The following is a 14,791-nucleotide window of genomic DNA, read 5'->3' as shown; positions in this document are numbered from 1 at the left end:
GGTACCGCTAGGGGGCGCTGGCCACCCCCTCCACCCCCCGGGGCTGGGCCTCTGCTGCGGGGAGAGCCGCGGCCGGGCCGCGCATGCGCCGTGCGCGGAGCCAGGCGGCGGCGGCAGCGATGGCTCTGCAGTGACGGTTGGCTCTAACGGTTGCTATTGACATTGCGGCGCGCAGCGGCCAGCGGATTCTGCCGAGCGCCCAGCAGGGGAAACTATTGGCTCCGCGCAGGAGGCCGCGGTCGCGGCGCGGTGATGCGGCGGTGCTGAGGCCTGGTGCATCCGCCCCCTCTCCTGCTGTTGGATCGGGAGTCGCGGTCCGGGCCGCCGCCGCCCTGCGCTGGGCTCGCGGTTCCTTCCCGCCCCGCGCCCCCATGCGGGGCCCCTGCTAAGCCGCCGGCGGGACGGGTGAGGGCGTGTGGCCGACAGGAGCAGGCCCGGCGGGCGGGCGGCCCGGCATGGCCCGCAGCCTGGAGTAGCGCCGCCGCCGGGCCCGCTGCAGGCGGAGGAGGAGCCTCGCGGCCGCCGGACAAGCCAGGCCCCGGCCCCGTGACACTGCCGGAGAGGGCCGGGCGGGCACTGCGGGGCGACGAGCGAGCCCGGCGCAGCGCGGCCCTTCGCCCCGCCCAGCCCGCGCCGGGCAGCGCCGCGGCCTCCGCGCCCGGCTTGGGCTGCCGGTCGGCTCCAGGGGCCCCGGACCCCAGTTGACTCTCGGCCGGCGCGGACTAGCCGCTGCCCTTTCTTCTCACCCCGGAGCCGTGGGCGTTGGAGCGGCTGCGATGAACCCGGTGAATGCCACTGCTCTCTACGTGTCAGCGAGCCGCCTGGTGCTCAACTACGACCCCGGCGACCCCCAGGCCTTCTCCGAGGTCACCAAGCTCCTGCCTTACTTCCGACAGTCCCTCTCCTGCTGTGTTTGCGGTGAGGAGCTTTCTATTGTTCGCTGCACAATGAATTCGGGGCCTTGTGTACCCTTGGGAACCAACAGCGCTGAAGCCCGATTATTTTTACACCTATTTAAATGGGAAATGATAACGCAAATCTTACCGTTGTTTAACCCCTTTTCAGGGGTGTGGGGCACCTCTATAAGGTGTGACACCTGTTAGGAATCTGTATAGCTTCCAATGAAGTTAAATTTCCCCCCCACTCCTATTGCATATTTTCCAGCAACTCCAAAATTGCTCATCTTGTCCCTCAACAAATTGGAGAAATGTAGAAAACATTCCAAGAATGTGTGTGCTGGGAACAAAACCCCTCTAATTTTTGAGGTCTTATAAAATACCCAATAAAGGATTTACCATGAAAGTTTCCAACTCCACTGGAAAACATGCAGATATAAAAACAACAAGGAGTCCGGTGGCAACTTAAAGGCTAACCGATTTATTTAGGCATAAGCTTTCATGGGTAAAAAACCTGCATCTGAAGAAGTGAGGTTTTTTTTTACCCATGAAAGCTTATGCCCAAATTAATCTGGTGCCACGGGACTCCTTGTTGTTTTTGTGGATACAAACTAACACGGCTACCCCCTGATACTTGACATGCAGATATAGAAACCTTGCTAATTGAGTCCAAATTTTTTAAGTATAGCTTTGTGCAAAAAGAAGCATTCAATACCTCAGATCATTGTATATAGTATCTTGTAACCGCTGTGTCCTGTTACAGAGAAGCTGAATTTGAACCAAAATGTTTTGGCAACAGGCATTGGAACCAAAACATTTACACGTGGGTGTACTGTATTTCCCTGTCTACTTGATTTGCAAAGCAATAGATGTGGCAGGGCAGTTCCAGCAGTGGCTGGGTGCGCTGAGTGAGAGGATATGATGCTGTTGGTGGAAATGGAGCTGGTGGCATTCTTGTGTGGATAGATTGGGAGAATGTGCAAGTTGTGGTAGGTTTGTATTGCTAGCTGGGAATGGAGAGTACAATTCTCAGCTGCCTTAAAAATTAGTTGCTCTTGACTGTCTTAAAAGACTTCTGGAAAGTGTGCAGTACTGGGCAAAAAAACCCAACAACAACAACAACCGAACATTGGGATGCATAAAGACAATAATACAGAAAGCGTGCTATTATAAAATCAAAGGTATACTGTCTCCTGAAATACTGTGGGTCAGTTATGGTCAGTCTACCTCACAAAGGATATACTGAAAAAGAGAACACTTTGCGGTGGGTGATAACAATGATTAGAAGTAGTGGGAAAACTTTCATTGACAGAACAGGAAAAAAAATTGGGACAGTTTTTTAGAAAGGTGATGAACAAGGGGGGATGTGACAAAAGATACACAAAGCGCAGTGGTATAAAGAAAGCAGACCAGGAACTTTTATTCTCCTTTTCTCATAATGGAAGAACAAAGGGACAGTCAGTTAAATTGAAAGGCAGCAAATTTAAAACTGACAAAAATTTTCACATACAGATGCTTCCCAGGTTATGCAAACCCAATTTACGGAAATCCGGACTTATGGAAAAAAGTTCCATAAGTTGCCTCTCTCCTTTTTTTTTTTTTTTTTTTGCATAATTGTCGGAGATATGTTCCTGACTTGCGCAAAATTCGACAGGGAGTCAGGGAGCTTCTGTAACAAATAATTACCCATATAGCTCATTGCCATAAGATACCATTGTGGCCAAGAGTGTAACAGGATTCAAAAAAGAATTGCAACAGAGGGTCCTGTGGCACCTTTGAGACTAACAGAAGTACTGGGAGCATAGCATTACAGCAGTAAGGATTAAAATAGGCAAAAAATATTTGGAAGGGGTATAATCCCTCCTGCTTTTGGACAGAAATCTAACTCTCACAGGTGGGGTTTAAAATAAAATGCGGATAGGTTATTCCATAACTTCCTACTGTGTCGTTTCTTTAAAACATCTGATACTGGCTGTTATTGGAGACATGATACTGGTCTGATTCAGTATGTCAGTTCCTGTGTTCCATTTTATTTTGCTAATTCAGATCCTTATCCTGCAAAGGCTTATTATGCTTAACTTTATTACCAGGAGTAGTCCCATTGAGCTACTCCTGGTAGTGAAGGTAAGCACATAAATGGGTAATTCAGTTTGATTTCAATGAGGCTACTCAGGATCAGGGCCTTAGCTGATAAGTCTTCTCAGTTAGTCTCAGATGGTGCTTCTTATGTAGGAGCTGCTGGCTCTTCCTGTGCGGGTATGTCTGCAGTACAGCACAGCTACAGTGCCATGGTGTAGACTTTTTGTACATCAACGGCAGGGATTTTTTGGTCAATGTGTAGTTAAGCCATTTCACTGAGAGGTGGTAGTTAGGTTGACGGAAGAATTTTTCTATCCATCTAGCTGCATCTGTAGAGTGGGTTCGGTCAACCTAACTGCATTGCACATGGCTTGAAACATTTCACAGCCCTGAGCAGTATAGCCATGGCCGGAGCAACCACTAGGCAAACTAGGTGGCTCCCTAGGGTGCCAAAAAGCGGTGCCCCAATTTTTTTTTCACATTCCCTTCACAGAGGTGGTCCAGGGCAGGGTTTGCCTTGAGGGGCTCGGAGGATGCTGTGCAGGGAGCGGGTTCCACTTGTGGCTCCAGTGGGGCGGCCAGGGGCGTGGGGGGAACCCGGTGGTGAATCTGGGCGCTCCCAGCTGTTACCTGCTTTCTGCTGTTTCCTGGGCTGCAGCTGGTCGGAGCCAGGCCCCACATACGCCACGGTGCCGCCCGCGGGCCAAGTCAGCACCCGCAGAGCCCGGTTGTACATGCCGGCTGGCCCCGCATCTCGAGACCCACCGTGTTGGGCCCCGCGGTGTCCATGGCCGGCGGCTGCAGTCACCATGGACACCGCGGGGCCCAACACGCCAGCCCTGCCACCTCCACAGCCGTCGGGCACCCACCCTACAGGCAACACTCCTCTCTCCCCCCAGACCCTTTCCCCTGTAACCCGCCCAGCAGCACTCCTCTCTCCCCTCAGACCCTGCCCTCGGGCACCTGCCCCGCAGCACTCCCCTCTCCACCCATAGAGCCTCCCCTTCCCCCCTGCAACCCGCCCCACAGCGCTCCCCTCTCCACCCACAGAACCTGCCCCTTAGCACCTACCTCTGCGGGCGTCCTCTGCAACCACGGGCCCTGCTGGATCCCTCCGCTGCGCCCCACATCACTGCGCCCCCCCTGCCAACCCCGAGCCGCCTCCTCCCCAAGCCCCCGAGATCTGTGCTCTGATCCCCAAAACAGCCCTTTCCAGATCCATGGGGGGAGAGGGGGGACAGGAGGGACTCTAGCCACGTGCAGGAGACCCAAGGCCATTTGTTTTCATTAAATATGTAGACTAAATAATGAAATTAATACATTTTCAAACTGAATGTGTATTAATTCTAATGAACAATGCCACATTATGCGGTATTCATTTTTGAAAGTTTATAATAAATGATGCTCTGGGGGGATGGGAGGGGGAAGGGAGGCTCAAGGTGGAAGTTTCGCCTAGGGCGCAAAATATCCTTGCACTGGCCCTGAGTACAGCTAGGTCAAACTAATGTTTGTGCCTTAAAATCATACAAATAAGAGGTTAGGTCAGATTGACTACTATCCCTACCCCTGCCTTCAATACCGAGGTAGGATTGTTTATTATAGTACAAATACTGCACCCATCTGTCTCAATGTTCTATTTAACCCTAGTCACTAACATTATATGATTCTTCTCCAGCCCCTCTGCCTGATCGTTTGACTCTGTTCTCTACCTCATTGGTTCTCAACCAGGGGTCTGGGGCCCCCTGGGGAGCTGTGAGCAGATTTCAGGTAGTCTGCCAAGCAGGGCTGACATTAGACTTGCTGAGGCCCAGGGCAGAAAGCCAACACCCCATTGCATGGGGCTGAAACCTGGGGCCCCGAGCCCCGCCACCTGAGGCTGAAGCCAAAGCCTAAGCAACTTAGCTTGTCGGGGCCCCCTGTGGGGTGGGGCCCGGGGCAGTTGCCCAACTTGCTACCCCCCTAATGCCAGCCCTGGCTTTTATATGCAAAAAAACAGTTGTTGTGGAACAGGTGGGCTGTGGAGTTTTTATAGTATGTTGGGGGCGGGGGGGCTCAGAAAGAAAAAGGTTGAAAATTCCTGCTCTACCCCTTGACCTCCCTTAAGCCTTCTATCATTTTTTCTTGCTCATGCTTAATCTCTTTCATCAGGCCTCTTTACTTTTGTCTTCCCATATGCTATTTCTCTTCCCTTAATACCTCCTGTCTTTAACTACTGTCCCATCTCCCTCCTGCCCTTCTTAACCAATCTGCTTCATTTATTTTCATTGCCTTGACTTTCTCTCTGCTAACTTTCTCCTTGACCCTCTGTAGTCTTGTTTTCATGCCCTCTGCTCCAGAGATTGCTCTTTCTTAGGTCATCAGTGGTGAAGTTCAAGAGCTGTCTTTTCTTTTCCATCTTCTTCCTCCTTGCCTCTTCTGTCTCTTTCACTGTGGTAGACCTCTGTTTACTTGTCTCCATGGTTATTTTATCTCATACACTGCTACTTCAGTGTTTCCCTTGGTGGTTCCACCTCCTTTTCCCCCTCTTTTTTTTGGGATTTCCACGAGCTCCTTGTTCTCCTTCCACATCTCTCCCTTGGATTAATTCATCTATTCTCTCGGCTTCATATACCTTATCTACAATTATAGCTTCTAAATCTCTCTATCCCTGACTTCTTCCACTTCTGTTCAGTCTCATTATTATTATTTGTACTACAATAGTGCATAGAGGCCCCAACATAGTTCAGACCTCACCCTCCATTTTGCTAAATGCTGTGTGTTTGTATAGTAAGAGGCCTCCTTGCCACAGAGAGAAGGCCCCCCCTTGAATCTACAGACACTTAAGCATGTGAATAGTCCCGTTGAGTAGGAAAGCTTACAATGTGGCACTCAGTGTGTCAGTCATCAATTTAAACTCACTATGACCAAAAGACCTTGCCATCCCCTTTTCCCTACCTGCCATTCAAGTGTTCACTCCCTCTCCCACTTTTCTATCATGGCAGAAAATGTGTGATCTGTTTCTTTGGCCCCTCCAACTTTGGTTTCATTTTTCTCATTTACTCCCTGTATCCAGTTTGTTGCTAAAATCTATTACTCCTCAGTGGTTTGAGCAGTGGCCTGCTAAACCCAGGGTTGTGAGTTCAGTCCTGGAGGGGGCCATTTAGGGATATGGGGCAAAAATCTGTTGGATGATTTAATTGGGGGTTGGTCCTGCTTTGAGCACGGGGTTGGACTAGATGGTCTCCTGAGGTCCCTTCCAACCCTGATATTCTATGAATATATCCAAAATCTGTGTGTTCCTTTCCATCCCTACTGTCACAGCCCTTGTCAATGCCTTAAAGGGGACCTAAAAAAGATTAAACAAAACAAAACTGGATTTGTGCTGTTTTTGCTGCTTTATTAATGTGTAGTGATGGCCTGAATTCTCCCAACTACTTCCTGCCCTTCCCACCAAAAAAAAATTATGCTTTTTGGTTTTTGTTTTTTAATTTAGGAATGTCAAGTATGATTTTTCCCTGGGTTTTTTTTTTCTGGAAGACATCAGAGTGTTTCATGGATGTGTATTGTAATCTCATTTCCTTATTGAAGAAGTGGAGTTGGGCAGTTAATGAATCTTTAACAGAGATGTACTTTCTCCAAAATATTAGTCATTGAAGTTAAATAGGTATTAAAGATGACTTTAAAATAACTTTATAATTGGAGTTGTTTCCTTTTTAGGCAATTTTAATTATTTTTAACCTTTTTGTTGGCTTTTTAAATTAGAAATATCAGGAGAGTAAATCTGGGATGAGAAATAATGAGAAAATATGAGAGCTGTGTCCTGACTCTAATTGAATGGGCAATGGATGTTGGATCTTTAACAAATGCTTCCTTTATCCAAAATGTTAGTAATTGGAGTTAAACAGGCATTAACAAAAAACAAAGAATTTTAAGCAGTCTACCTTGTCTACATGCAGAAATTTTAATGAAACTGGTTCAGCAACTCATTTTAAAACCCCATTTAATTTAGTTAAACCTGTGCAAACTCCTGTATAGGCTCTGATGTAGGTTTAAACTGGTTTATGTAGATTTAACTTATTCCTGATCTTGTGCTCCAGGCACACATTCTCTTTTTAAGCCTTCCTCTAAACCAGAGGTGGGCAAACTACGGGCCACATCTGGCCCGCGGGATCCTCCTGCCTGGCCCCTGAACTCCTGGCCTGGGAGGCTACCCCCAGCCCTCCCCCGCAGCCTCAACTCGCTCTGCAGCTGGCACAATGCTCTGGGAAGCGGGGCTGCGAGCTCCTGGGGCAGCGCAGCTGCAGAGCCTGGCCTGACCCAGTGCTCTGTGCTGCGCAGTGGCACGGCAGTGCAGCTGTAATGACGCCAGCCACTGGTGCTCCAGGCAGCGCAGTAAGGGGGCAGGGAGTGGGGGGGGTTGGATAGCGGGCAGGGGAGTTTGGGGTGGTGGTCAGGGAGCGGGGGTGTGGATAGGGGTTTGGGGCGGTCAGAGGGCGGGGAACAGGGGTTGAATGGGGGCAGGAGTTCCAGGGGGGCAGTCAGGAATGAGAGGAGGGATTGGATGTGGCAGCGGGGGGCACTCAGGGGCAGGGGCTCCGGGGGCGGTCAGGGGACAGGGAGCGGGGTGTGTGTGTGGATGGGGCAGTGGTCCTGGGGGGGCCGTCAGGGAACAGGGGGCCCTCCATACAATTTCCGAAACCCATTGCGGACCTCAGGCCAAAGAGTTGGCCCGCCCCTGCTCTAAACCCACATTGTTCCACAATCCTTCATTCAACTGTAAAAACAAATTGATCATTTCATTTTAAAAAAACGTATCTACTAAAATAAGAAATTAGTATGATTCATACTTTACCTCCCAATCTGTTTTGTGGAGTCTGTGCTTTTTGTCTGCTTCCTTTTCTCCAGTCCCTCTTTTTGCCTGTGTGTTGTTGATTTTAGATTGTGATTCTGTGATGCGGTGGAGCTCTGTTCACTTAAGTGGGGCTTCAGGTAGATCTAATGTCCCCCTGTACAGAATGTGTTGCCAGATTAGGGCCTTGGTCATAAAGTCTTCAGCGTCAGAATTTATTTTACTGTGTCAGTAAAGTGGTGCGCACATTTTGGATGCAGCATACAAAATAAAGAACAGTATATTGCAGGGGTCGGCAACCTTTCGGAAGTGGTGTGCCGAGTCTTCAATTATTCACTCTAATTTAAGGTTTTGCGTGCCAGTAATACATTTTAATGTTTTTAGGAGGTCTCCTTCTATAAGTCTATAATATATAACTAAACTATTGTTGTATGTAAAGTAAATAAGCTTTTTAAAATGTTTAGGAAGCTTAATTTAAAATTAAATTAAAATGCAGAGTCCCCCGGACTGGTGGCCAGGACCCGGGCAATGTGATTGCCACTGAAAATCAGCTCGTGTGCCACCTTTGGCACATGTGCCATAGGGTTGCCTACCCCGGTATATTGTATAGTCTAGTAGTTTTAAAGGTCCCAAGTCTTTAAACCATGATTTGAGGACTTCAATGGCTCAGACATAGGTTTGATAAAGGAGTGGGTGGGTGAGATTCTGTGGCCTGCGTTGTGCAGGAGGTCAGATTAGATGATCATAATGGTCCCTTCTGACCTTAAAGTCTATGATTCTAAGTGATAGGACTTCCCGCACTTCCCTTGGAAGATTATTCCACAGCTTAATATATCTCACTATCAGGAGACTTTTCTTTTTAATTTAACGTAAATTTCACCTTTTTTAAATTTTGTTCTGTTATGCTTAATTATTCTTCTGATACCACCCTAAAGATATCCCATTTAACATTCTAGGTTCTTCCAAAACAGAAATCTGTAAAAGGGCAAGCATATACAGTGGCTGAAATCAGTTTTGAGGTATAGTAATTCCTTAAAGCAGAAGAAATCTCACATTCTCTTGATAATACTTTTAAAACCGTCTTAGGGCTTGTCTGCAGACTGGTCTATGGAGGTGTGCATTGCAGAGAGCTCTGAACCACCCTGTGTATACCCTGCTGGCACAACTAAAAGGTATTTAGTGTGCACTAGGTACCTTTTAGTTTGTGCTAGCAGGTTCCACACAGGGCACAGTGCTATGTGTTAGAGCGCTGTGTACACCAGTCTTGGCAGAAGTTTTTGGAGCCACTTAGTGGTGGCATGACAATTAAAACTCTAACACAGGCCTGGTTTGTTAGAAACATTTCCACTGGTGTAACTATATTGATGAACTTACACCAGTACAAAGCCCTAATGTAGATAGGCTGCACCAATGTAAGTTACAAGAGTAAACTGCATCAGTGCATGGCCTCTACACTGTGGGTTTGCTACAGTGTAATTGCATGTATGAAGCAACAGAGGGTCCTGTGGCACCTTTGAGACTAACAGAAGTACTGGGAGCATAAGCTTTCGTGGGTAAGAACCTCACTTCTTCAGCAAGAAGTGCTGTATGAAGTTACACTGATGCACATCTGGAGTGTAGACATGATCATACAGTGATAATTACTTTTACAGCACTATAGGTGAGCATGATGCTTTTACAGACAAATGCAAGAAGACTCTTCTCTAAAGAGCGGGTAATGTAGAAACAAACCACTCCAGGGTTTCTGTGAGGCATTGGTGCATTCCTTAGATGTGTTTGGGGCATAAAAATTAAGCTTACTAATGCACACCCTCAGGTCTCTTGCTGTTAAAATATGGTTTGTTAATATTACAATTCATTCGAAAACAAAGTTTTGTAAACAGTTATGCAATATATTCTTCCACTATGGAAAAAGTAGTTCTTCGAGTGCTTGCTCATATCGATTCCAATTAGGTGTGTGCGCGACGTGTGCACGATCCTCAGAGAATTTTCTACCCTAGCAACACCCAGTGGGTCGGCTGTGGAGCCCCCTGGAGTGGCGCCTTCATGGCGCTGGATATATACCCCAGCCGACCCAGCGCCCCCCTCAGTTCCTTCTTACCGCCCTGACAGTCGTTGGAACTGTGGAGCGCGGCATAGCTGTTCTCCACTCTCCCTAGCTTATCCTGTTATTCTGTAGATAGTTGTAGTTATATTTGTTGTATAGTGTTAGATAGTTATTCATTTTACTTTTTAATAATTGTAAATAGTTAGCGGGGGTTAAGGGGGTTGTTCTCCCCCCTTTCCCCCCCGGCGCATAGCTGGGCTCATGCCCAAGGCTCCTGGCTTTAAGCCATGCGCGTCCTGCGCTAAGCCTATGCCCACGAGTGATCTGCACAACTCGTGTCTGAAGTGTCTAGGAGAGTCCCATCAGACAGATAAGTGTAAAATCTGTAAGGCCTTCAGACCGAGAACCAAAAAGGAGCGGGACTTTAGGCTTAGGCAGCTTCTCATGGAGGCGGCACTTAGCCCGGACCCTCCATCGGCGCGTCCGGCCCCGGCACCGAGCACCTTGGTGCGCAGCGCCCCTGCGGCACCAACCGGTACTGCACCGCGGGCAGAGTCGGACAAGGCCTCACGGCACCGGCCTCCTTCGGCACCACACCCGCCACAGGGGCCTCGGCGCCGATCCTTGACTCCGGGACATAAGAAATCCCGCAAGGTGTAGGAGACTGCTGTCCTGAAGACGCCGGCTCCCCCGGGGCCGGGGGTGGAGCCACGTCCACCTTTGGACCACCAAAAGCAAGTGCCTGCTACGCCGTCGACTCCGGCTCCGCGGCCGTTGAGTCCGGTGCGGACAGGATCACCACCTCGGCCGGTGGTGGAGCCTTGTCTTCCGTCCACCCCACAGACCTTCGCGACGGCGAGAGACCTTATTGCTCTCACGGAACCGGCACCTCTCCAACCACCGGCACCGTTGGCTCCTCGCGCGGTGCAATCCGGGGGCAAGCCTGCCCTGGTGCGCCCGCCGTCTCAGGGCATGGACTCACGGCACTGCTCCAGGTCTCGGAGCAGGTCCAGACGCCGCTCGCAGTCCCGGCGCCGACTATCACCTCGGCACCGGTCGTACTCGCGGCCAAGATCCTCGTCGTGGCACCGCTCTACGTCTTGGCACCGTCACGATCATCGGTACCGATCGGACTCCAGACATAGTTCCCGGCACCGGTACGAGCACCGCTCGAGTTCGAGGGGCCGCTCCCGGTACCGTGTCTACTCGCGGTCATCCTCATCCAGGTCCAGGTCAGGATCTCGGCACCGACATGGACATCAGCACCGATCCCAGTACCGCTCACCGGCACTGCGCAGGGACCGATCATCTCCGGACCGGCACCGATTGGCACCGTATCATCCGGAGCCGATTTCGGCGCAGTCGGCACCGCCTTGGCCTTCGGGATCGGCGTCTCACTCCTCTGATGGGGCCTCGAGATCGGCATACCCTCCTCAGGGGCAGGCTGCTGAGGCTGACTTGGGCCACTGGCGGGAGGTGGCGGAGGACCCTGCACAGGGACCTAAGCACTGGTCGTTCTGGACCCCGTGGGCGCATCACCAGGCGCAGGGGGCTCCACCATCAGCCTCTCGCTCGGCACGCTCTGAGCACAGGGCCCCGGAGGCCACCATCTCCCGCCCTCCCCCAGGGGGCATGGAGGCTCCCGTGCCTGCACCACCTGAGGCCCTGGACCCAGGGACAGGCAATGCTCCACTTCAGGGACCCTTGGAGCAGGACCCGCCATTAGACCCCTTGTCACCTGAGGCATCCTCCTCATCTTCCCCAGATGAGGCGGTGGCGGGCACAACCGCCACAGGTCTGCCCCCGATAGATCTTCGGGCACACCAGGACCTATTACGTAGGGTGGCGCGTAATATGGACCTCCAGGCAGAGGAGATAGTGGAGGTACAGGACCTGGTTGTGAGCATCCTCTCCGCGGATGCCCCATCCAGGGTGGCATTGCCTTTGATTCGGACGATTCAGGCTAATGCCACTGCAATGTGGCAAACTCCTGCCTCTATTCCACTCACAGCCAGAGGGATGGAAAGAAAGTACTTCGTCCCTTCCAAAGACTATGAGTACCTATATACTAATGCCCCAACCGTGTTCACTAGTCGTGTCATTGGTGAACGCAAGGGAGCGTCACGGCCAGCAGGCTGCAGCGCCCAAATCGAAGGACGCTAAGCGCTTCGATTTGTTTGGGCGTAAGGTATATTCAGCCGGAGGGCTGCAACTTAGAGCGGCCAACCAGCAGGCGCTCTTGAGCCGCTATAACTTTAATTCCTGGGACTCTATGGGGAAGTTTAAGGGGTTGGTTCCCCAAGACTCAAGGGAAGAGTTTGGGGCCTTAGTGGAGGAGGGTAAGAAGGTGGCACAGACCTCCTTACAGGCCTCCTTGGACATAGCGGACTCGGCTGCGAGGACGCTGGCCTCAGGTATCGCCATGCGGCGAGTCTTCTGGCTCCAGGTCTCGGGCTTGCCGCCGGAACTGCAGCAGACCCTGCAGGATTTACCCTTTGAGGGACACGGGTTGTTCTCGGACAAGATGGACTCTTGGCTGCAGAGCCTCAAGGACTCGAGAACAATCATGCGCTCCCTGGGGATGCATGTCCCAGGACCCCAGCGCAGACCCTTTAGGCCCCAGTCTCAAAGGTTCTACCCTCTCCTGCCTCATCCGAGACAGGACTCCGCCAGAAGGCGGGGATGAGGTGGTAGGCGAAGGTCGACCGGCCCTCAACCTGGTCAGAACCAGGGGCCACCTAGACCACCTTCAGGTCCTAGGCAGAACTTTTGAAGGTGCGGTCGAGGACGGCGCCCCAGCCACTACCAAGGATCCAGCTCCCTCCTTTTGGGATCGCCTCTCCCATTTCCACCGTGCTTGGTCCTTATAACCTCGGACCGTTGGGTCCTTCGCACGGTGGAGAGGGGATACGCTCTCCAGTTTTCTTCGTTCCCTCCCTCCCACTCCCCCTCCCCATCCCTCTTCAGGGACCCTCCTCACGAGCAACTCCTTACACAGGAGGTTTTTACGCTCCTGTCTATGGGGGCCATAGAGGAGGTTCCACCAGTATTATGGGGCAGGGGGTTTTATTCCCGCTACTTCCTGATCCCCAAGTCCAAAGGGGGTCTGCGACCCATCTTAGACTTACGCGGACTCAACAAATTCATAGTAAAGTTGAAGTTCCGCATGGTATCATTGGGGACCATTATCCCTTCCCTGGATCCTGGAGACTGGTTCGCCGCCCTCGACATGAAGGACGCATATTTTCATATAGCAATCTACCCGCCTCACAGGCGCTTCCTGCGATTTGTGGTAAACAAGGTGCACTACCAATTTGCAGTCCTTCCCTTCGGCTTGTCCTCGGCCCCCAGAGTGTTCACAAAATGTATGGCTGTCGTGGCAGCATACCTTCGTCGACAAGGGATACAGGTGTTTCTTCTTCGAGTGCTTGCTCATATCGATTCCAATTAGGTGTGCGCGCGCCGCGTGCACGATCGTCGGAGAATTTTCTACCCTAGCAACACCCGGCGGGTCGGCTGTGGAGCCCCCTAGAGTGGCGCCTTCATGGCGCTGGATATATACCCCAGCCGACCCGGCGCCCCCTCAGTTCCTTCTTACCGCCCCTGACGGTCGTTGGAACTGTGGAGCGCGGCATAGCTGTTCTCCACTCTCCCTAGCTTATTCCGTTTTGTAGATAGTTGTAGTTATAGTTGTAGTTGTTATATAGTTAGATAGTTGTTTAGTTTACTCTATTAATAGTTGTTATATAGTTAAAGGGGATTAAGGGGGTTGTTCTTTCCCCCTTTTTCCCCCGGCGCGTAGCCGGGCTCATGCCCAAGGCTCCCGGCTTTAAGCAGTGCGCGTCCTGCGCTAAGCCTATGCCCACAAGTGACCCGCACGACTCGTGTCTGAAGTGCCTGGGAGAGTCCCATCAAACAGATAAGTGTAAGATCTGTAAGGCCTTCAGACCGAGAACCAAAAAGGAGCGGGACTTTCGGCTTCGACAACTCCTCATGGAGGCGGCACTTAGCCCGGACGCTCCTTCGGCGCGTCAAGCCCCAGCGCCAAGCGCCTCGGTGCGCAGTGCCCCGGCGGCACCGACTGCCCCGGCACCGCGAGTGGCGTCGGACAAGCCTCCGCGGCACCGGACCCCTTCGGCACCGCACCCGCCGCAAGTGCCTCGGCGCCGATCGTTATCACCGGGACATAAGAAATCCCGTAAGGCGCAGGAGACTGCCGTCCTGAAGACGCCGGCCCCCCCGGTGCCGGGGGTAGAGCTGCGTCCACCGGCGGAACACCGAAAGCAGGTGCCTGCGGCACCGTCGACTCCGGCTCCGAGGCCGTTGAGTCCGGTGCAGACGGGATCACCACCGCGATCAGTGGTGGAACCGTGCCTCCCGTCGACCCCGGAGACCTTTGCGACGGCGAGAGACTTGATTGCTCTCATGGAGCCGGCACCGTTGGCCCCTCGTCCGGTGCAATCCAGGGGGAAACCCGCCTTGATGCGCCCACCATCTCAAGGACTGGAACCACGGCACCGATCCAGGACCCGAAGCAGGTCCCGACGCTGCTCGCAGTCCCGGCGCCGAATATCACCTCGGCACCGGTCGTACTCGCGGCTAAGATCATCGTCGCGGCACCGTTATGATCGTCGGTACCGTTCGACATCGAGACGTAGTTCCCGGCACCGATACGAGCGACGCTAGACGTCGAGGGGCCGCTCCCGGCACCGGGCCTACTCAAGATCGCCGTCCAGGTCCAGGTCGGACTCTCGGCACCGACGCGGTCATCGGCACCGATCCCGATCTCGGCACCGCTCACCGGCACTGCATAGAGACAGATCGTCCCCAGACCGGCACCGTACGGCACCGTACCTCCCAGAGCTCATCTCGGCACGGTCGGCACCGTCATGGCCTTCGAGATCGCTGTCTCGCTCCTCCGATGGGGCATCGAGATCGACA

The 14,791-nt window shown here is 52.2% G+C and overlaps 1 protein-coding gene across 1 annotated transcript in view; it reads left to right on the top strand.

Annotated features, from left to right (window-relative positions):
- The first annotated feature begins 644 nt into the window (after positions 1 to 644).
- Positions 645 to 14,791, top strand: part of MSL2 (MSL complex subunit 2) — a 50,718-nt gene continuing 36,571 nt past the window's right edge. The window contains exon 1 of the mRNA XM_054040627.1: positions 645 to 918. Within this exon, the coding sequence (XP_053896602.1) occupies positions 777 to 918 (142 nt within the window). The 5' untranslated portion in view covers positions 645 to 776. The remainder of the gene's footprint in view (positions 919 to 14,791) is intronic.

This window comes from Malaclemys terrapin, chromosome 9, assembly GCF_027887155.1.
Source record: "Malaclemys terrapin pileata isolate rMalTer1 chromosome 9, rMalTer1.hap1, whole genome shotgun sequence".
In the NCBI taxonomy this organism is placed as follows: Eukaryota; Metazoa; Chordata; order Testudines; family Emydidae; genus Malaclemys; species Malaclemys terrapin.
Note: the sequence above shows the minus strand (reverse complement) of the source record. Positions and strands in the feature narration are given on the sequence as shown.